The 19,347-nt window shown below is 37.9% G+C and overlaps 1 protein-coding gene across 5 annotated transcripts in view; it reads left to right on the top strand.

Moving 5' to 3' along the window:
• Nucleotides 1-55: 55 nt before the first annotated feature.
• LRRC69 (leucine rich repeat containing 69) overlaps nt 56-19,347 on the top strand; it is a 78,688-nt gene continuing 59,396 nt past the window's right edge. For all 5 annotated transcript variants that reach the window (XM_059874504.1, XM_059874502.1, XM_059874503.1 and 2 more), the window contains exon 1: nt 56-5,379. In XM_059874504.1, coding sequence (XP_059730487.1) covers nt 5,197-5,379 — 183 coding nt within the window. In that variant the 5' untranslated portion in view covers nt 56-5,196. The remainder of the gene's footprint in view (nt 5,380-19,347) is intronic.

Raw genomic sequence — 19,347 nt, 5'->3', positions numbered from 1 at the left:
AATATAGAAGTAGAGAAAACTTTTTGAGAATTTTATTTAGTTTTTATTTTGTCCTCATGTATAATTGAAAATAATAGAGATTCTAATATTTATGTATTATTTTGTTATTTTAAAATAAGAAAGGGCAAATTAGAAGACTATCCAAAACTCTTGGATGTTAAAAATGAATACACATGAGTAAGAAAATGAAGCAGTAAGAAGGAAATCTGTGCAAGTTACTGCAGGCACATACTTGTTAATACATGGTCTTGGTAGAAGTTGTTAGGAACTAGCTGAAGCAATAGGTCAGGGTTTTTTTTTTTTTTTTTAAATTTAATTTGTAATTTCATACTCTCTTTACTGTTACTGAACAAATGAGCTTTTTCTTCGTGTCTTGTGTATTTATATACATTGATTTTTCTAAGTCTTATTTGAAATATATCTTTCTCCATCTTGTGGAAAAGTAGAACTCACAGGGTTTCTAATTCTGTTTTTAAAGTAAGTTTCAGAAGCAGCAGTTCTTTATATTATCCCACCTTGTTCCCTCCTGCAAGGCTTTTGAACTAACACTTGAAGTTGGGTTCAACTTGCTTCACCTAGTTTATTGTCTTCCTGGTCTCAGCTTAAATAGTTCCTACCTAGGTAAGCTCCCCAGACTTCTCCCACCTGGGCTAGGTTAGGGACCCCGGGTCATACATGTTACTTTCTACTAACTATACACTTAATAATAGTTATTTGCATTTAGTTGTTTATTATTATTGTTATTGTTTTCCCTTAGTCTTTAAGTGCTTAGAAACAAGGACTTCACTATTAAATGTCTATCACATTGCTAGGCCTATATATTATAAAGTGCTTAAGGTTTGTTAATAGTTATAAGATAATTCAGTGGGTAGGATATGACTTTTAGGAGTTTCATTAGGCTAACAGACTGTTAAGAATAAATGAGATAGTGACTTAGAATTCTTCTTGCTCACAGAAGGGCTGTCTTTTAATTTTTATTACCCTTGGTGAATTCTTAAGTCTTCTGGTTAGTTGAAGAATGGAACCCAAGAGAGTTTTCCTTTTTTAAAACTTCTGATAGTGCGTTACAGTTAATTTACCTTCATGTGTTGATTAGGACAATCTGATTTTAACAAACCTAAAAAACAGTAACTTCTGAAATAAGTGTGGGTGTGTGTGTGTGCTCAGTTGTGTCTGACTCTTTACGACTCCATGGACTATAGCCCACCAGGCTCCTCTGTCCATGGAATTTTCTAGGGAAGAATACTGGAGTGGGTTGTCATTTCCTCCTGCAAGGGATCTTCCTGACCCAGGGGTTGCTGAAAATAAATATACAGACCCAAATAAAAAGCTTTGTTAATATACTGAACAGGAAAAAGTTTATGATTGTCTTCTTTCAGTATACTTGGGTGACTAATATGGCTTACTGAAACAAACTACTGCTTTTGCACAAGGCTGCTGAATTTATTTTTTTTTTAACAGGAATGACTTACAATCTTGCTCTTGATTTAAAAAAAAAAAAAAATACCAAGCCCTGCCTTTGATAAGGACTAAGTAAGTCCACTTCCATAAAGAATTTAGCACACTGCCTGATATGTAATAAATGCTCAGTAAAAGTAGTTATTTTTTGTGCTGTTTCATGTAGATGTTTAAATAGAAATCTTCAGCTTTTGTTAACTCTCAAGTGTGCAGGCACTACTCTTGGGACTTAGAGAGGTGCTAACACCATGGAGCACTGAGGCACTAGGGACATAGAAATGAACAAGACAGGGCACTTTTTTCATGAAGCCTGTAGCTTCTCCCACTTCTGCCAGATCTTTTGCTTGAGCTTCTCTGAATTCTGGGGTAGGCACAGCACCAGACACAAAGGCAACAGACCTACACAGATGGCTTCCCCAGCTTCTATAATTACCTAAAGTCAAACTGTGTGGTTCCTAGTTGGTCTTTTTCGCTGATTGAGCCCTGAAAAGAATTTGGTACCGTAACAAAATACTTAAACCATGAAATGAGCTTTGGGACTGGGCCTCGGGTGTAAGTTAAAAAGCCCTAGAAGAGATTGTTAGCAGGAGCCTGATGTTGGTAAGGAATATGAGGAAACTATTATTAGAATTTGGAAGAAAAGTAACTTCTGTTACATAGTAGAAGAAAGTTTAATAATGATGGCAGTAAGCATTAACAGGGAAGATAAGTATATCTCATCAGCTTGGGTGATCTCCCTGAGGAGATTTCTAGAGAGTATTGAAGGTGCTATCTGGATTCTTCTAGATGGAGGAGAAAGGCAAGCAACAGGAAATGGAGTGAATTATGAACTGTTTCAAGGCAAACTTAAAATTTTTTAAAGGGATTGATTGTATCAATTTGGGTCAAAAACGACAGTAAATAATGAAAAGATAAGCTTTTATACATTGCTGGTAGGAATATAAACTGATGAAGCCACTTTGGTAAACAATCTGGCAGTTCCTGAAAGGGTACCATATGACCTCTCCTAGATATACGCCCAAGAAAACTGTACATAGCACTGTTTATAGTAGCCAAAAAGCAGAAACAATCTAAATGTCCATCAACTGATAAGTGGATAAATAAATATAGTATAGGATGGAGAATTTTTATTCAATAAAAAGAACTGAGGTACTGGTGCATGCTATAACTCTGGATGAACCTTGAAAGCATTATGTTGAATGAAAGACACATATGTTCTCATCTGTATAAAATGTTTGGACTAGGCAAACATATAGAAAGGAGATTAGTAGTTACCTAGGGTCTGGGGTTGGTCTCCTGGTGGCTCAGCAGTAAAGAATCTGCCTGCAATGCAGGAGACCCGGGTTCAATCCCTGAGTCCGGAAGATCTCCTGGAGAAGGGAATGGCACCCACTCCAGCGTTCTTGCCTGGAGAATCCTCTCGGCAGAGGAGCCTGGACAGAGAAGGAGAAATTAAAGATGTTTACCAGATTTTCTAGGTTAGGAAAATTAATTAAAAAAAGCAGTAGTAGATTGTATTGGCCTGTTTACCCATTTAAAGCAGGGAAAAAATGGCCCATTTAGACAGTGTCAGCTGGAGTCCTAGCCATGCAGCATTACTTTAGAGGAGGTGAGTATTATGAGACTTCTTTTTTTTAAAACAAAGCTTTATAATTTGTTCAGATAGTAACATCATGATTGTTCTTAGGAAACTAAAACAGTATCAAAATAAAGACACTGGAAAATAGGTTTGGAAGGTTTGGGAGAGAGATTTGAATAAAAAGAGCAGTGATTAAGTACCTAAAAAATGATGATTCTAGCAATTGGAACTCTATTAATCAGCACCTTTTATTTTACTGTTATGATGATACTGATGTTCATTATAATAACCTGTATAAATTTAATGATTCTTCTTTGGGCCTTTGGCACTTGCTTCGCCATCTTATTTGGAAAAGCTCCCATCTCTGATAGCACCCTTGCAGTGAAGCCTTCTCAGGTTACCCTAAAATTGCAAACTCCTTACCTGTTTTATTATTTTTTTCCATAGCATCTAATGCCATCGAACACCTAGGTTTACTTATTTGCTTGTTTTTTCTCCTCCTAGAATGTAATTTCATTGAGATATTTTTGTCATTTTAATTCATTCTTCTATCCCCAGTGGAACAGTGTTGCACATAGTAGGTACTTCTAAATGTTTGTTGAATAAATAAAGGGAATTACAGAGGAAGATGGAATTGTGTTCTGAGTACTTTGAATGCAGAATGCATTTTATAGTGTTCAAATTTTTGGAACTGAGCCTTCCAGATGTGGTACATATGTAGCCCAAATGCCTCCAAGCCTCATAACTGGCCCAAGTGGGGTTCTAATCAGATATCTTTGCCCTTATCTCTTTTTCCTTACTCTTTTGCCTTTGTCTTAATCATTCATTTGGAAATTTTCAAAGATTATACAAAAAAACAGTAAGAATAATATAATGAACCCCTAGTACCCATTACTGAGCATTAGTAATTACCAATGTTTGGTCAGTCTTATTTGATCTATTTTTTCCACTCACTTTTCTGCCCCACTTATTAAAAAAAAATTCACCTGAAAATTCAGATGCATTTCTAAATGTTAGGTACATTTTAAGAAAATAGTACCACCATGTCATTATTATACATAACAAAATTAGTAATTCCTGTCATCTGATACTTTGTCCATGATCAAATTTCCTCAGTTGACTGAAATATTTTTATTCAAATCAAGATCTAAACAAGATTCACAGAGTGCATTTGACTGTTGTTTTTCTTAAGTCTCATTTTTTCATAACAGTTTCCTCATCTTTTTATTAATGACATAACTTGTTGGTTAAATATTGTATATCATTTGCCTTATAGAATTTCCCAGTTTGGAGATTTGGCTGACTGCTTCCCTGAGATTAATTTAGCTTTTTTCTATTCCTCATATTTTCTGTAAATGGTATTTAGATATAGAAGCATGATTAAACTCAGATTCAAGAATATTTAATATTGGTACTGTGTAATTTTTATTGTATGACACCATGATTGTCTCAATTTTAGTGATGGTAAAACTGATTAGTAGGTAATTAACCTGATTTCATACTTGGAAAGTTCCCTGTCAACCTCTCACCTAATGCATTTAGCATCCAATTATGATCTTTATATATATATCCATTATTTCATTAGGTTTGCAAAAATGGTGATTTTTCTAAATATTTTTTTCTTCCTCATTTATTGGCTTCAATTTTTCAATGAGTAAGAACTTTATTAGGTTACACAAAAACATGATTTGTACTGAAAAAGCAGAATAAGTGCTTCATTTTTTCCCATTTATTATTTTTCAGTCTTAAGAGTTGGTTCCCCAGCAAGTTCCAATGTAATTAAAGGCTTTCTTTTATTTTTATGATACCATGAGCTCTAGATTTTAATTTATTATGGTCCATTCGTCATTCTTTGTGATTCTCAAATTTTCCCATTTTAGACTAATGGAAGCCCACTTGTATGTTCTTTTGATGTAATCTCATTAGTCCTTGGTAATGTCATGTTTCTGGTATAAGATATTCTAGGGTCATCTTGTACATTTCCTGCCGCAAACCTGGAATCAGTTATTTTCCTTCCCTACCTTTTACACAGGGAATTATCCAGTGCTACCACCTTCAGCATGATAGATCTCAGAATGTTTTTGTTTCCATGACACACCAATTCTGCAATTAGAGATTCCAAAGATGGGTAGTAAGGAACCTGTTTCTCTTCCATACCCATGGCTGAAAGGTTGTTAATAAGAGCACTGAAGGGCGGTAAAAACACTAAAATCGTTATCTTAAATGGAAAGAACATAACAAAGATGCCCTCAGTGTTAGAAAAACTTCCAGGCTTGAAGACACTGTACCTTCAGAATAACCAAATTTCCAAAGTGTGCCCAGAGATAAGCAACTTGACCCAGGTGAGAAACAGCATTATCTTTTTCAACTAAGGATGAAAAGAGAGGATAGGAAGAGCAAAAAGAATTAAGAATGCTTCAGTCACTGGAGACTTAGCTCCCTGGAGAATTAATGTGGATAGTTGCTGGAACAGCATCAGATGGTTTTCTCTTTTAGTGAATTACATATGGTAGGGGGAGATGTTTCAGTTTATTCATATGCTCTGTGGCCCACACTTGGCATCAGAGGGTTAGGCCTCTGCAACACTTATTTTTCTGGAGGCTGTCATTTGGAGAGGGCTTGGGAGCCTGGATCTACTTGTCTACCTTGGGGCTCCATCTCAACATGGGTTTGAAGATCCCCGAGAGGCTGTACCCCGTGGGGACTACCCTGAAGCTGTTGCGTATGGAATGAAGAGAGACATTTGATGTAAGAAGGGAGTTCTTTTCAATTTCCTAGAGCAGGCTACACTTTGAAATGGAGTATTGGCAGGAAATGGGAAAGACAGAACATAGATTTCTTATGAAGTAGGCTTTGAAAGAAACTTAGCATTTTAAATAAAGAATATCCTTTGTAAAGAGCAACAAAATGAATCCTAGATGCTTGTGTTAAGTATTTCTGATGAACGACATTTCTGTGAAACTCCAGCTGCTAAAGATTTTAAAGTTGGGAGAAGGCAAGGGATATTTGTAGTTTTCTTTTTGTTCATTTCTAAACTGTCATCAGCACTGAAAGAATCTCTAACCAGCTAAGTAATAGTAATTCATTATAGTTCATTAGTTTTGAGTTGAGAGTTACTAAAAACAACTGTTATTTTCTTACCTTCACCTACTTCATTTCTTAGGTTTACAAAATTATTTGAGTTTGTAATCTGCGCCCATGTCTTTCCAAAAAATAGGGGAATACTTCAAAACTCCCCCTTCAATAACTTCCAAAAGTACCTTTGAGTTACAGAACGATAGTAAAGATTTGGACTTTTCTAATGTGACAGAGGAGTTTTATGCAAAAGAATTTGAAATTTGAGTGAGCCAATTCTCCACCTCTGTGTGATTTTTTTTTTTAATTAGCGTAACAGTCCGTTTGTTCTTAAATCACAATTTTGACCTCCATATATAACTGCTTTTAGTTCTTTTCTTGATATGTCCATTTAAAATATCAATCTTCATCATCTTCCAAATATAAATTAATGTTTGGTTTCTTCATAGTTATCTTTGAAATTTAATGTTGTACGTTTGTTTCTTTTTTTGATTAATTTTACTGGAGTATAGTTGATTTATAATGCTGTGTTATTTTCTGATGGACCGCAAAATGAATCAGTAATACATCTACATATATCCACTCTTTTTTAGATTCTTTTCCCAGATAGGTCATTACAGAGTATTGAGTACAGTTCCTTGCGCTATACAGTAGATACTTCATAGTTATCTGTTTTATGTATAGTAGGGTGTATGTGTAAGTCCTAATCTCCCAACCTTTGTTTATTTTTCATCAACTACAATCTTTTTACTCTCCACTTGGTAAGGTGGCAGTGTTAGCGTCTGTAATCTACTTTCAGCTCACGTTTTCTCTTCCTCTTCACAAATTAAAAACTTCTTACTTTTATGAGGTGTATAGTATTTACAGTGTACCCAGTTATAACAATGATTAAATCTTTGTCTTGGAGAATTCTAAAATTCTAAAATGTATATTGTTAATAAGTAAATCATTTTGTTCAGTGGCTCAGTTGTGTCCGACTCTCTGTGACCCCATGGACTGCTGCATGCCAGGCTTCCCTGTCCTTCGCTATCTCCTGGAATTTGCTCAAACTCATGTCCATTGAGTCAGTGATGCCTCCAACCATCTTGTTCTGTATTGTCCCCCTTCTCCCACCCAGCATCAGGGTCTTTTCTAATGAGTCAGCTCTTTGTATCAGGTGGTCAGAGTATTGGAGCCTCAGCTTCAGCATCAGTCCTTCCAATGAATATTCAGGGTTAATTTCCTTTAGGAAATTTACATGGAGCCAATCAAAGTACTAAGATTATATTTTCTTCCTTATATACTGTTTTTGTTACCTTGGAGTTCCTAATGTCTTTCACTTATTCTTGTACCTTTTTCCTTTGTCATGGCCTCATTTTAAACTTGATCATATTACATATCCTATCAAATGTGCTTTTTCCTTGAGTGACTTCCCCCAGGAGCCTCCATCCTCCTGCCCCAGTTTAAGCTAATCTAGGTTAGGTGGATACTTCCTGCTCAAATATCCTTGTGCAGTTCTCCTGAATTGGAATCAGTGTTTCCTGTAACCATATTTTCTTCTTTTTTTTGGTTTACTCACTTATTTTCTAGAAATAATTCTCCAGGCATCATCCCGATCTGCGTGTATCCTAAGTCTCATATCTAAGTCTTTGTGACCCCTTGGACTGTAGCTCGACAGGCTTCTCAGTCTGTGGGATTCTCCAGGCAAGAATATTGGAGTGGGTGGCCATGCTCTCCTCCAGGACATCTTCCCAACTCAGGGATGGAACCTGAATCTCTTGTCTCCTGCATTGACAGGCAGGATCTTTACCACTAGCACTACCCGGGAAGCCCCACCCTAGACTAGGTATGTGGTAATTAGGTTTTTTGAACTCTTGTGTATTTGAAAACGTGTATTCTTTTCTCCTGTTTGATTAATAGTTGTTTAGTAAGAAGTATAGATTGCAAAATATACTTCCGCAGGTAAAAAAAAGGTGATGAGTCTGATCATTCGTTTGTCTTCTTGTGGCTCCCTCGTTACTTTCCTCCTCATCCTTTGACTATTAGGAGAGACTGTAAATTTTGACTTCCCAGCTCAGTTTCCTTTAACAGGGTGTTGGCTCAGCTCAGCTCTTAACTTTTAAAGAAGAAATCACATGTTACTTTTAAAGAAGAATTCAGCTGATTAGAAATTAGGCTTTTTGTGGTCCATCTTTAAAGTGCTTCACAAACAGATGCAGGCTTATGGCATTATTGTTTGACTCTTATGAACTAGCCAATATTTTTTCATATAGAATCTCTAATGTTGTAGAATTTTGGAAAAAAAATGTATTTCCCTTTTATAATGGGTGTTGAAGAAGCATCTCAAATAAAATGTGCTAGAAACCCTCAAATGAGGGGTAGAGATTATTTACACAGTTCTTTTCCAGGGGATCTTCCCAACCCGGGGATCGAACCCAGGAGTCTCTCATGTTGCAGGTGAACCTTCTGAGCCACCAGGGAAGCCCATTCTAGAAGCACCTCAAATAAAATGTGCTAGAAACCCGCAAATGATGGATAGAGGTTATTTACACATTTCAGAAATACTGCTCATTTTGCCAGCTGCTAACAGAGAAAACAAAACTTTCAGAAAAGAGAGTGCTTGGAGCGCTGAAAAGAGCCCTGGATAAGTATCTGGAAGTCCTGGATACTTCAACCTGTTCAGCTATTCACCAACTAAACATAGGTATTTAATCTCACTGGGCCTCATTTTCTGCTTTCACTTATTCAAAGCCACACTTAAGTGTTGAGTACCGTCTGTGTCTCAGGTAACTTAGCAGTTAAAAGCAGATGAAAATACCTGCCTTATGGAGCTTATGCTGTAATCAGAAGAGATGCAAGAAACACAGCAGAACAAGTAGGAATGGGAGGTAGTGATTAGTGCTAAGGAAAAAAAATAACAGAAAAAGCAGGCAGGGCACGTTGTGGCGTTCAGGTGAAATGCTTCGAGAGTCCTTGTGGTCTTCATAACTTGGTCATGCTTATGTCATAGTTCAAAGATGGTAATTTTTACTCTTAACAATTTTGTATAAAATCCAGGAATGTGTTTTTCTAAATTCTTTTTTGTGTTGCTACAGGTTGTAGTTTTATTAATAATGACTGAAACTCCCCCTATGATATATGTATATAAAAACACTTACATGGCATTAAAATAGTCTTGATGTTTAAGTTCCTAATTCAAAAGTAATGTTTCAAAATTTTTGTACCATTTTGATACAAAATGGTATCAGATAGAATAACAGCATCCCCCATATATTGAGAGCTGGCACAATGCTAGGAACTCTGTCCATTTTCAAGGAAGTTATTATTATCACTGATATGATAATAAAATTTATGATTCAGTAAGAGATTAAATCACTTGTCAAGGTCAACCAGTGAATACATGTATAAAATGAAGTCTCTTTTGAGGTGCTCTCAGCTCTGTTGTTTTATTATTTTATACACTTACAAAACCTGAGTTATCTGAAGATGGTAGTTTTAAATACTATTAATACATATATTGTTCCAACTCTCCATTTTACATGTCCATTCTTTTGACAGATACTTATCATTCATCATCTTGTGTCTATGCTGGTCCTGAGGATACAGATGTGAAAAAAACAAGGTCTTTGTCTTCACACTTGAGAATTAAATGTTAATCTATAAAAAACTCAGTACTAGACATTGGAACTATTAAATAAATTAGTGTTGCTATTAAAATTATCACCTTTATGGTCTGACTAGCAACACAAGGATAAAATGGAAGCAGAGTCTTTAGAGAATACAAGATTTTATCTCTTTTTTTCTTTGCTAATTGACTCGTGAAACTGGAAATTTTGAAATCGCTTCTAATGACTTGAAAGAAATAGTTGATGTCCTATAATTTATTTTGTATTTTTATTGGAGTATAATTGGTTTACTGTGTTCTGTTAGTTTCTGTTGTACAACAATCAGCTATATGCATACATACATCCCCTTGCCCTTAGACCTCCGTCCCTCCCATATCCCACCCATCTGTATCATCACAGACACTGAGCTGAGCTAGCTCCAGGTTCCCACTAGCTGTTTTACATATGTAGTGTATATATATATATCAGTCCTAATCTCCCAATTCATCCAGCCCTCCCCACCCTGCCTTTGTATCCACACGTCCATTCCCTATGTCTGTCTCTATTCCTGCCCTGCAAATAGGTTTATCTATATCATTTTTCTAGATTCCATATTAATGTAAGATGTTTGTTTTTCTCTTTCTGATCTATTTTACTTTGTATGACAGGCTCTGGTCCATCAACATCTCTACAGAGGGTCTGATTTCATTCCATTTTATGGTTGAGTAATATTCCATTGGATATATGGACCACAACTTCTTTATCCATTCATCTGTCAGTGGACATTTATGTTGCTTCCATGTTCTGGCTATTGTAAATAGTGCTGCAGTGAATACTGGGGTACATGTTTCTTTTTGCATTGTGGTTTTCTCGGGGTATACACCCAGTAGTGGGATTGCTAGGTAATAAAATAGTTCTAGCTTTTTAGTTTTTTAAGGAACTTCCATTCTGTTCTCCATAGTGGCTGTATCAGTTTACATTTCAACCAACAGTGCAAGAGGATTCCATTTTTTCCACAGCCTCTTCAGCATTTCCTGTGTGTAGTTTTTTTTCTTGTGTGTAGATTTTTTTGATGATGGCCATTCTAACCAGTGTGAGGTGATATCTCATTGTAGTTTTGATTTGAATTTCTGTAGCAATTAGTGAGGAGAAGGCAATGGCACCCCACTCCAGTACTCTTGCCTGGAAAATCCCATGGACGGAGGAGCCTGGTAGGCTGCAGTCCGTGGGGTTGCAAAGAGTCGGACACGACTGAGCGACTTCACTTTCACTTTTCACTTTCATGCATTGGAGAAGGAAATGGCAGCCCACTCCAGTGTTCTTGCCTGGAGAATCCCAGGGACAGGGGAGCCTGGTGGGCTCCCGTCTCTGGGGTCGCACAGAGTCGGACACGACTGAAGCGACTTAGCAGCAGTAGCAGCAGCAGCAATTAGTGATGTTGAGCATCTTTTCATGGGCCATCTGTATGTCTTCTTCAGTGAAATGTCTATTTAGATCTGCTGCCTATTTTTTTACTTGGGTTTTTTGTTTTGATATTGAGTTGCATGAGTTGTTTGTATATTTTGGAGATTACTCCCTTGTCAATTTTTTCATTTGCAAGTATTTTCTCCCATTATCAGAGTTGTCTTTTCATCTTGCTTATACTTTACTGTGCAGAAGTTTTCAATTAGATCCCATCAGTTTATTTTTATTTTAATTATGCTAAGAGGTGGGTCAAAAAAAATCTTGATGTAATTTATATCAGAGTATTTTACCTGTGTTTTCATCTAAGAGTTTTTATAATCTAATCCTTTTTGAGTTTATTTTTTGTGTGTGAGGGAGTGTTCTAGTTTCATTCTTTTACATGTACTTCTCCAGTTTTCTCAGCACCACTTTTTTAAAAAATTAATTTTTTGCTTTTTGTTGTTAATTTATTTTTAATTATTATTAAATAATATTAATATTATTTATTGTTAATTTATTGTTAATTGAAGGATAATTGCTTTGCAGTGTTGTGTTGGTTTTTGCCAGGCATCAGCATGAATCAGCCGTAGGAAGCCGTCCCCTTCCTGTTGAAGCTCCTCTCCTCCCACCCGTTCCACCCCTCTAAGTTGTCACAGAACCCTGGATTCGAGCTCCCTGATTCATCCAGCAAATTGCCACTGGCTCTCTAATTTTACATATAGTAATGTTTGTCTTAATGCTACTCTGAATTCTCACCCTCTGCTTCTTCCCGCCGTGTCCACAAGTCTGTTCTCTCTGTTTCTGTCTCTGTTGCTGCCCTGCAGGTAGGTTCATCAGTACCATCTTCTTAGATTTCATGTATATGCATTAATGTATAAATATTTATCTTTCTCTTCATGACTTTATATAGTTGGCTCTAGGTTCATCCACCTCATAAGAGCTGAGTGAAATGTATTCGTTTTTCTGTTCAAGTAATATTGTGTATATGTACCATAACTACTTTATCCATTCATCTTTCTAGGTTGACATCTAGGTTGCTTGCATGTCTGGCTATTGTAAATAGTGCTGTGATGAACATTGGTGGTACATGTGTCTTTTTCAATTATGGTTTCCTCAGGGTATATGACAGATAGTGGGATTGTTGGGTCATTTGGTAGTTTTATTCCTAGTTTTTAAAGAAATCTCCATGAATTCTCGATACTGGCTGTATCAGTTTGCATTACCACCAACTGTACCAACAGTACAGTTCCCTTTTCTCCACCCCCTCTCCAGCATTTAGTTTGTAGATTTTTTGATGATGGACAGTCTGACTGGTGTGAGGTGATATCTCATGGTATTTTTGATTTGCATTTCTCTAATAATGAGCTTTTCATGTGTTTATTAGCCATCTGTATATCTTTTTTGGAGAAATGTCTATTTAGGTCTTCTGTCCTAAACTTTTTGATTGGGTTGTTTGTTTTTCTGATATTGAGCTGAATGAGCTGCTTGTATATTTTGAAGATTAATGCTTTGTCAGTTGTTTTATTTGCTGTTATTTTTTTTTCATTCTGAGGGATTTCTTTTCACCTTGTTTATAGTTTCCTTTGCTTCCAGCACCAGTTACTGAAGAGACTGTCTTTTTTCCATTGTGTATTCTTGCCTGTTTTGTCATGGATTAGGTGACCATAAGTCTGTGGATTATCTCTGGGCTTTCTATCCTGTACCATTGATCCATATTCTTGTTTTTGTACCAATACCATACTGTCTTGATGACTGTAGCTTTGTAGTATAGTCTGAAATTGGGGAGCCTGATTCCTTCAGCTCCACTTTTCTTTTCTCAAAATTGTTTTGTCTATTCAGGGTCTTTTGTGTTTCCATACAAACTGTAAAATTTTTGTTCTAATTCTGTGAAAAATGCCATTAGTAGTTTGATGATTACATTGACTCTATAGATTGCTTTAGGTAGTATAGTCGATTTCACAATATTGATTCTTCTGATCCAAGAACATGGTATGTATGTCTCTCCATTTGTGTCATCATTGATTTCTTTCATCAGTGTCTCATAGCAGCATCTTCTTAGGTAGGTTTATTCTTGTGTATTTTATTCTTTTTCTTGAAATGGTAAATAGGATTGTTTTCTTAATTTTTCTTACTGATCTTTTGTTGTTAGATTATAGGACTACAAGAGATCCTGCAGTTTTACCAAATTCACTGATGAGCTCTAGTAGTTTTCTGGTGGCATCTTTAGGATGTTCTATAGCTGTGAAAAGAAGAGAAGCGAAAAGGAAAGGAGAAAAGGAAAAATATAAACATCTGAATGCAGAGTTCCAAAGAATAGCAAGAAGAGAAAAGAAAGCCTTCTTCAGCGATCAGTGCAAAGAAATAGAGGAAAACAACAGAGTGGGAAAGACTAGAGATCTCTTCAAGAAAATCAGAGATACCAAAGGAACATTTTATGCAAAGATGGGCTCAATAACGGACAGAAATGGTATGGACCTAACAGAAGCAGAAGATATTAGGAAGAGATGGCAAGAATACACAGAGGAACTGTATAAAAAAGATCTTCACGACCCAGATAACCACAATGGTGTGATCACTCACCTAGAGCCAGACATCCTGGAATGTGAAGTCAAGTGGGCCTTAGAAAGCATCACTATGAACAAAGCTAGTGGAGGTGATGGAACTCCAGTTGAGCTATTCCAAATCCTGAAAGATGATGCTGTGAAAGTGCTGCACTCAATATGCCAGCAAATTTGGAAACCTCAGCAGTGGCCACAGGACTGGAAAAGGTCCATTTTCATTCTAATCCCAAAGAAAGGCAATGCCAAAGAATGCTCAAACTACTGCACAATTGCACTCATCTCAAATGCTAGCAAAGTAATGCTCAAAATTCTCCAAGCCAGGCTTCAGCAATACGTGAACCGTGAACTTCCAGATGTTCAAGCTGGTTTTAGAAAAGTCAGAGGAACCAGAGATCAAATTGCCAACATCCTCTGGATCATGGAAAAAGCAAGAGAGTTCCAGAAAAGCATCTATTTCTGCTTTATTGACTATGCCAAAGCCTTTGACTGTGTGGATCACAATAAACTGTGGAAAATTCTGAAAGAGATGGGAATACCAGACCACCTGATCTGCCTCTTGAGAAATTTGTATGCAGGTCAGGAAGCAACAGTTCGAACTGGACATGGAACAACAGACTGGTTCCAAATAGGAAAAGGAGTACGTCAAGGCTGTATATTGTCACCCTGTTTGTTTAACGTATATGCAGAGTACATCATGAGAAACGCTGGACTGGAAGAAGCACAAGCTGGAATCAAGATTGCCGGGAGAAATATCAATAACCTCAGATATGCAGATGACACCATCCTTATGGCAGAAAGTGAAGAGGAACTCAAAAGCCTCTTGATGAAAGTGAAAGTGGAGAGTGAAAAAGTTGGTTTAAAGCTCAACATTCAGAAAACAAAGATCATGGCATCTCGTCCCATCACTTCATGGGAAATAGATGGGGAAACAGTGGAAACAGTGTCAGACTTTATTTTGGGGGGGGCTCCAAAATCAGTGCAGATGGTGACTGCAGCCATGAAATTAAAAGACGCTTACTCCTTGGAAGGAAAGTTATGACCAACCTAGATAGCATATTCAAAAGCAGAGACATTACTTTGCCAACAAAGGTTCGTCTAGTCAAGGCTATGGTTTTTCCTGTGGTCATGTATGGATGCGAGAGTTGGACTGTGAAGAAAGCTGAGCACCAAAGAATTGATGCTTTTGAACTGTGGTCTTGGAGAAGACTCTTGAGAGTCCCTTGGACTGCAAGGAGATCCAACCAGTCCATTCTGAGGGAGATCAGCCCTGGGATTTCTTTGGAAGGAATGATGCTAAAGCTGAAACTCCAGTACTTTGTCCACCTCATGCGAAGAGTTGACTCATTGGAAAAGACTCTGATGCTGGGAGGGATCAGGGGCAAGAGGAGAAGGGGACGACAGAGGATAAGATGGCTGGATGGCATCACTGACTTGATGGACGTGAGTCTCAGTGAACTCCGGGAGTTGGTGATGGACAGGGAGGCCTGGTGTGCTACGATTCATGGGGTCTCAAAGAGTCAGACACGACTGAGCGACTGCTGATCTAATCTGATCTGATGTATAGTATCATGTCATCTGCAAACAGTGAACAGTTTTACTACTTCTTTTCCAATTTAATTTTTTTTTAATTTCTTTTCCTTCTCTGATTGCCTTGGCCTGGACTTTCAAAACTACATTCAGTAATAGTGGTGAGAGTGGACATCGTTGTCTTGTTCCTGATCTTAGACAAAATGATTTCAGTTTTTTACTCTTGAAAATGATATTTGCTGTAGGTTTGTTTTAATGACCTTTATTATGTTTAGGTAGGTTCCCTCTATGCCCGCTTTCTGAAGAGTTTTCATCATAAATGGGTTTTGAATGCTGTCAAAAGCTTTTTCTGCATTTATTGAGATTATCAGATGGTTTTTATTTTTTGTTAATATGGTGTAGCACACTGATTGAATTGTGTAAATGTTGAAGAATCTTGCATCCCTAGGAAAAATCCCATGTGATCATGGTGTATGATCCTTTTAATATGTTGTTGGATTCTCTTCACTAGTATTTTGTTGAGGATTTTTGTGTCTGTGTTCATCAGTAATATTGACTTGTTATTTTCTTTTTTTGTGTGTGCTGTCTTTGTCTGGTTTTGAGATCAGCGTGATTGTGCCATCATAGAATAAGTTTGGGAGTGTTCCTCCCCATGCAATTTTTGGGAAGAGTTTGAGAAAGATAGGCATTAGCTCTTCTCTAAATGTTTGGTAGAATTTGCTTGTGAAGCCATCTGGTCCTAGACCTTAATTTGTTGGAAGATTATAATTATAGTTTCAGTTTAATTACATATGATTGGTCTGCTTAAATTTATATTTCTGGTTCCGTCTTGGAATGTTGAACCTTAGTACAAATTTGTCCATTTCTTCTGGCTTATCCATCTTGTTTCCATATAGTTACTTGTAATATTTTCTTAGGATCCTTTGTATTTCTGCAGTGTCAGTTGTAATTTTTCCTTTTTCAATTCAAATTTTATTGATTTGAATCCTGTCCCCCCCCCCCCTTTTTTTTCTCTTGAGGCATCTGGCTAATGGTTTATCAATTTTATCTTCTTAAAAAACCAACTTTTACTTTTATTGATCCTTGCTCTCATTTTCTTCATTTTTGTTTCATTGATTTCTCCTCTGATCTTTATGATTTCTTTTCTTCCACTAAGTTTAGGTTTTATTGTTCTTTCTGTGGTTGCTTTAGTTGTAAGGTTAAATTGTTTGAGATTTTTCTTGTTTCATGAGGTGAGGTTGAATTGCAATGAACTTTCCTTTCAGAAGTGCTTTTACTGCATCCCATAGGTTTTGGGTCATCATGTTTTCATTGTCATTTGTTTCTATGTATTTTTAAAATTTCCTCTTTGATTTCTTAAGTGATCTCTTGGTTATTTAGCAATGTATTGTTTAGCTTGCATGTTTTTGTCTTAATATTTAATCTTATACTTGTTTTCTAGTCTCATAGTATTGTGGTCAGAAAAGATGCTTGATAAAATTTTGATTTTGTTAAATTTACTGAGGCTTGATTTGTGACTCATGATGTGATCTATCTTAGAGAATGTTCCATGTGCACTTGAGAAGATACTATATTCTGTCACTTTCAGCTGGTATGTCCTATAGGTATCCATTATATCTACCTGGTGTATTGTGGCATTTAAAGCTTGTATTTCCTTATTTATTTTCTGCCTTGAACATCTGTCCATTAGTATATTTAAGGTGTTAAAATACCGTACTGTTTTGATTTCATCTTTTACTGTTGTTAGCATTTACCTTATTTATTGAGGTACTCCTATGGTGCTCCTATGGTGGGTGCATAAATATAGTTGTTAAATCTTTTTCTTGGTTTGATCACTTTATCATTATGTAGTGATCTTCTTTGTCTCTTGAAACAGTCTTTATTTTAAAGTCTATTTTGGGGAGGACTTCCAAGATGGAAGAATAATAAGATGGGGCCATCACCTCCCTTCCCACAAATGCATCAACAATTCATCTGCATATGGAACAGCTCCTTCTGAACACCTGCACATTGGAAGGAGAACCCATACTTCCAAAAAGGCAAGCCAATCTCCTTAGAATGAGGTAGGGCAAAAGATAAAGATTAAAAACAAAAGAGAAAATCTCAGGATGGGGACCTGCATTCTGGGAAGAGAGTCATGAAAGAGGAAAAGTTTCTGCACACTTTGAAACCCCCTCATGGACAGGGTGGAGGGAAGTGCAACAGCAGGTGCTCAGAAGGCAAAATGGAGAGAATTCACCACAAAGATCAATCCTGAACAGCACATAATAGCCAAAGAGCGGCTTGCATGCCTGTGCCTGCAGCAGAGGGAGAGGGTGGGGTGCTAAGGCTCAGGCTCAGGTTTGGCCCCAAGAGAGAGAACTGGTACTGGCCGTAAGGATACTCTGAGGGATCTGCTTCTGCTGCCGCTAAGTCGCTTCAGTCATGTCTGACTCTGTGCGACCCCATAGACAGCAGCCCACTAGGCTCTGCCGTCCCTGGGGTTCTCCAGGCAAGAACACTGGAGTAGGTTGCCATTTCCTTCTCCAATGCATGAAAGTGAAAAGTGAAAGTGAAGTCGCTCAGTTGTGTCTGACTCTTCGGGACCCCATGGAGGCAGCCCACCAGGCTCTGCTGTCCATGGGATTCTCCAGGCAAGAGTACTGGAGTGGGGTGCCATTATGACACAGTTGGGGGAGCTAAGGGAAAACACTGGGCATCCCAGAGAGGAAAGAGATCTTTGTTCCCAGGCCATTCTTAACTCTGTGCAGTCACAGACAGTGGCTGTGTGCCCAGCAGTGGTCACCAAAACTGGCCAAACCAGCAAGAGTGCTGCTGGCATTAGATGTGACTGCTGTTTATGATCCCAGAGCAGGAAACATAAGCCACTATCTACTGCCAAAGCTACGGGAAGTGCCTGACAGCAGACAAAACACTGCTGCTCGGGTCCCAACCCCAGGTAACATCTGCCACCAGGTGGTGAGCAGGCACAGGTTGCTGCCCACACCTTGCCCAGAGCTTGAGCAGCTTGGCTCTTCCCAGGGACTCATGACCCAAGGCCAACTCCTCTGGGAGAGCACACATGACATCTCAGACTGTAACAACATACCGCAGGTTCTACTGCTGCAGACACTCATTGGTACATCACACTGAGTGATGCCATATACTACTTTATCCCCAGCCCAATTGAAAAAGTGGCCCTAATAAGCCTTGGTCTTTGACCCATGTTGCCTAGGTGGGGAACAGATACTGGAGAGCAACCTACAAGCAAAGGTTAGCCCCAAACCAAAGCTGAACACCAGGGGCTATGTGTGACTGAAGAATAGAAAGGGAATTAGCTCCTGCAGCTTCAGGTATAGTGGACTAAATCCTCCCGATTAGCCTGAGACTGGATTTTAGGGTCAACTATGGCCTTGAACAGTATGAAAAGGCAAAATGATAGGATACTGAAAGAGGAACTCCCCAGGTCAGTAGGTGCCCAATATGCTACTGGAGATCAGTGGAGAAATAACTCCAGAAAGAATGAAGGGATGGAGCCAAAGCAAAAACAATACCCAGCTGTGGATGTGACTGGTGATAGAAGCAAGGTCCAGTGTTGTAAAGGGCAATATTGCATAGGAACCTGGAATGTCAGGTCCATGAATCAAGGCAAATTGGAAGTGGTCAAACAAGAGATGGCAAGAGTGAATGTCGACATTCTAGGAATCAGCAAACTAAAATGGACTGGAATGGGTAAATTTAACTCAGATGACCATTATATCTACTACTGCGGGCAGGAATCCTTCAGAAGAAATGGAGTGGCCATCATGGTCAACAAAAGAGTCCGAAATGCAGTACTTGGATGCAATCTCAAAAACGACAGAATGATCTCTGTTTGTTTCCAAGGCAAACCATTCAGTATTACAGTAATCCAAGTCTATGCCCCATACAGTAACGCTGAAGAAGCTGAACGGTTCTATGAAGACCTACAAGACCTTTTAGAACTAACACCAAAAAGAGATGTCCTTTTCATTATAGGGGACTGGAATGCAAAAGTAGGAAGTCAAGAAACACCTGGAGTAACAGGCAAATTTGGCCTTGGAATACGGAATGAAGCAGGGCAAAGACTAACAGAGTTTTGCCAAGAAAACACACTGGTCAT

This window comes from Bos taurus, chromosome 14, assembly GCF_002263795.3.
Source record: "Bos taurus isolate L1 Dominette 01449 registration number 42190680 breed Hereford chromosome 14, ARS-UCD2.0, whole genome shotgun sequence".
Lineage (NCBI taxonomy): Eukaryota > Metazoa > Chordata > Mammalia > Artiodactyla > Bovidae > Bos > Bos taurus.
Note: the sequence above shows the minus strand (reverse complement) of the source record. Positions and strands in the feature narration are given on the sequence as shown.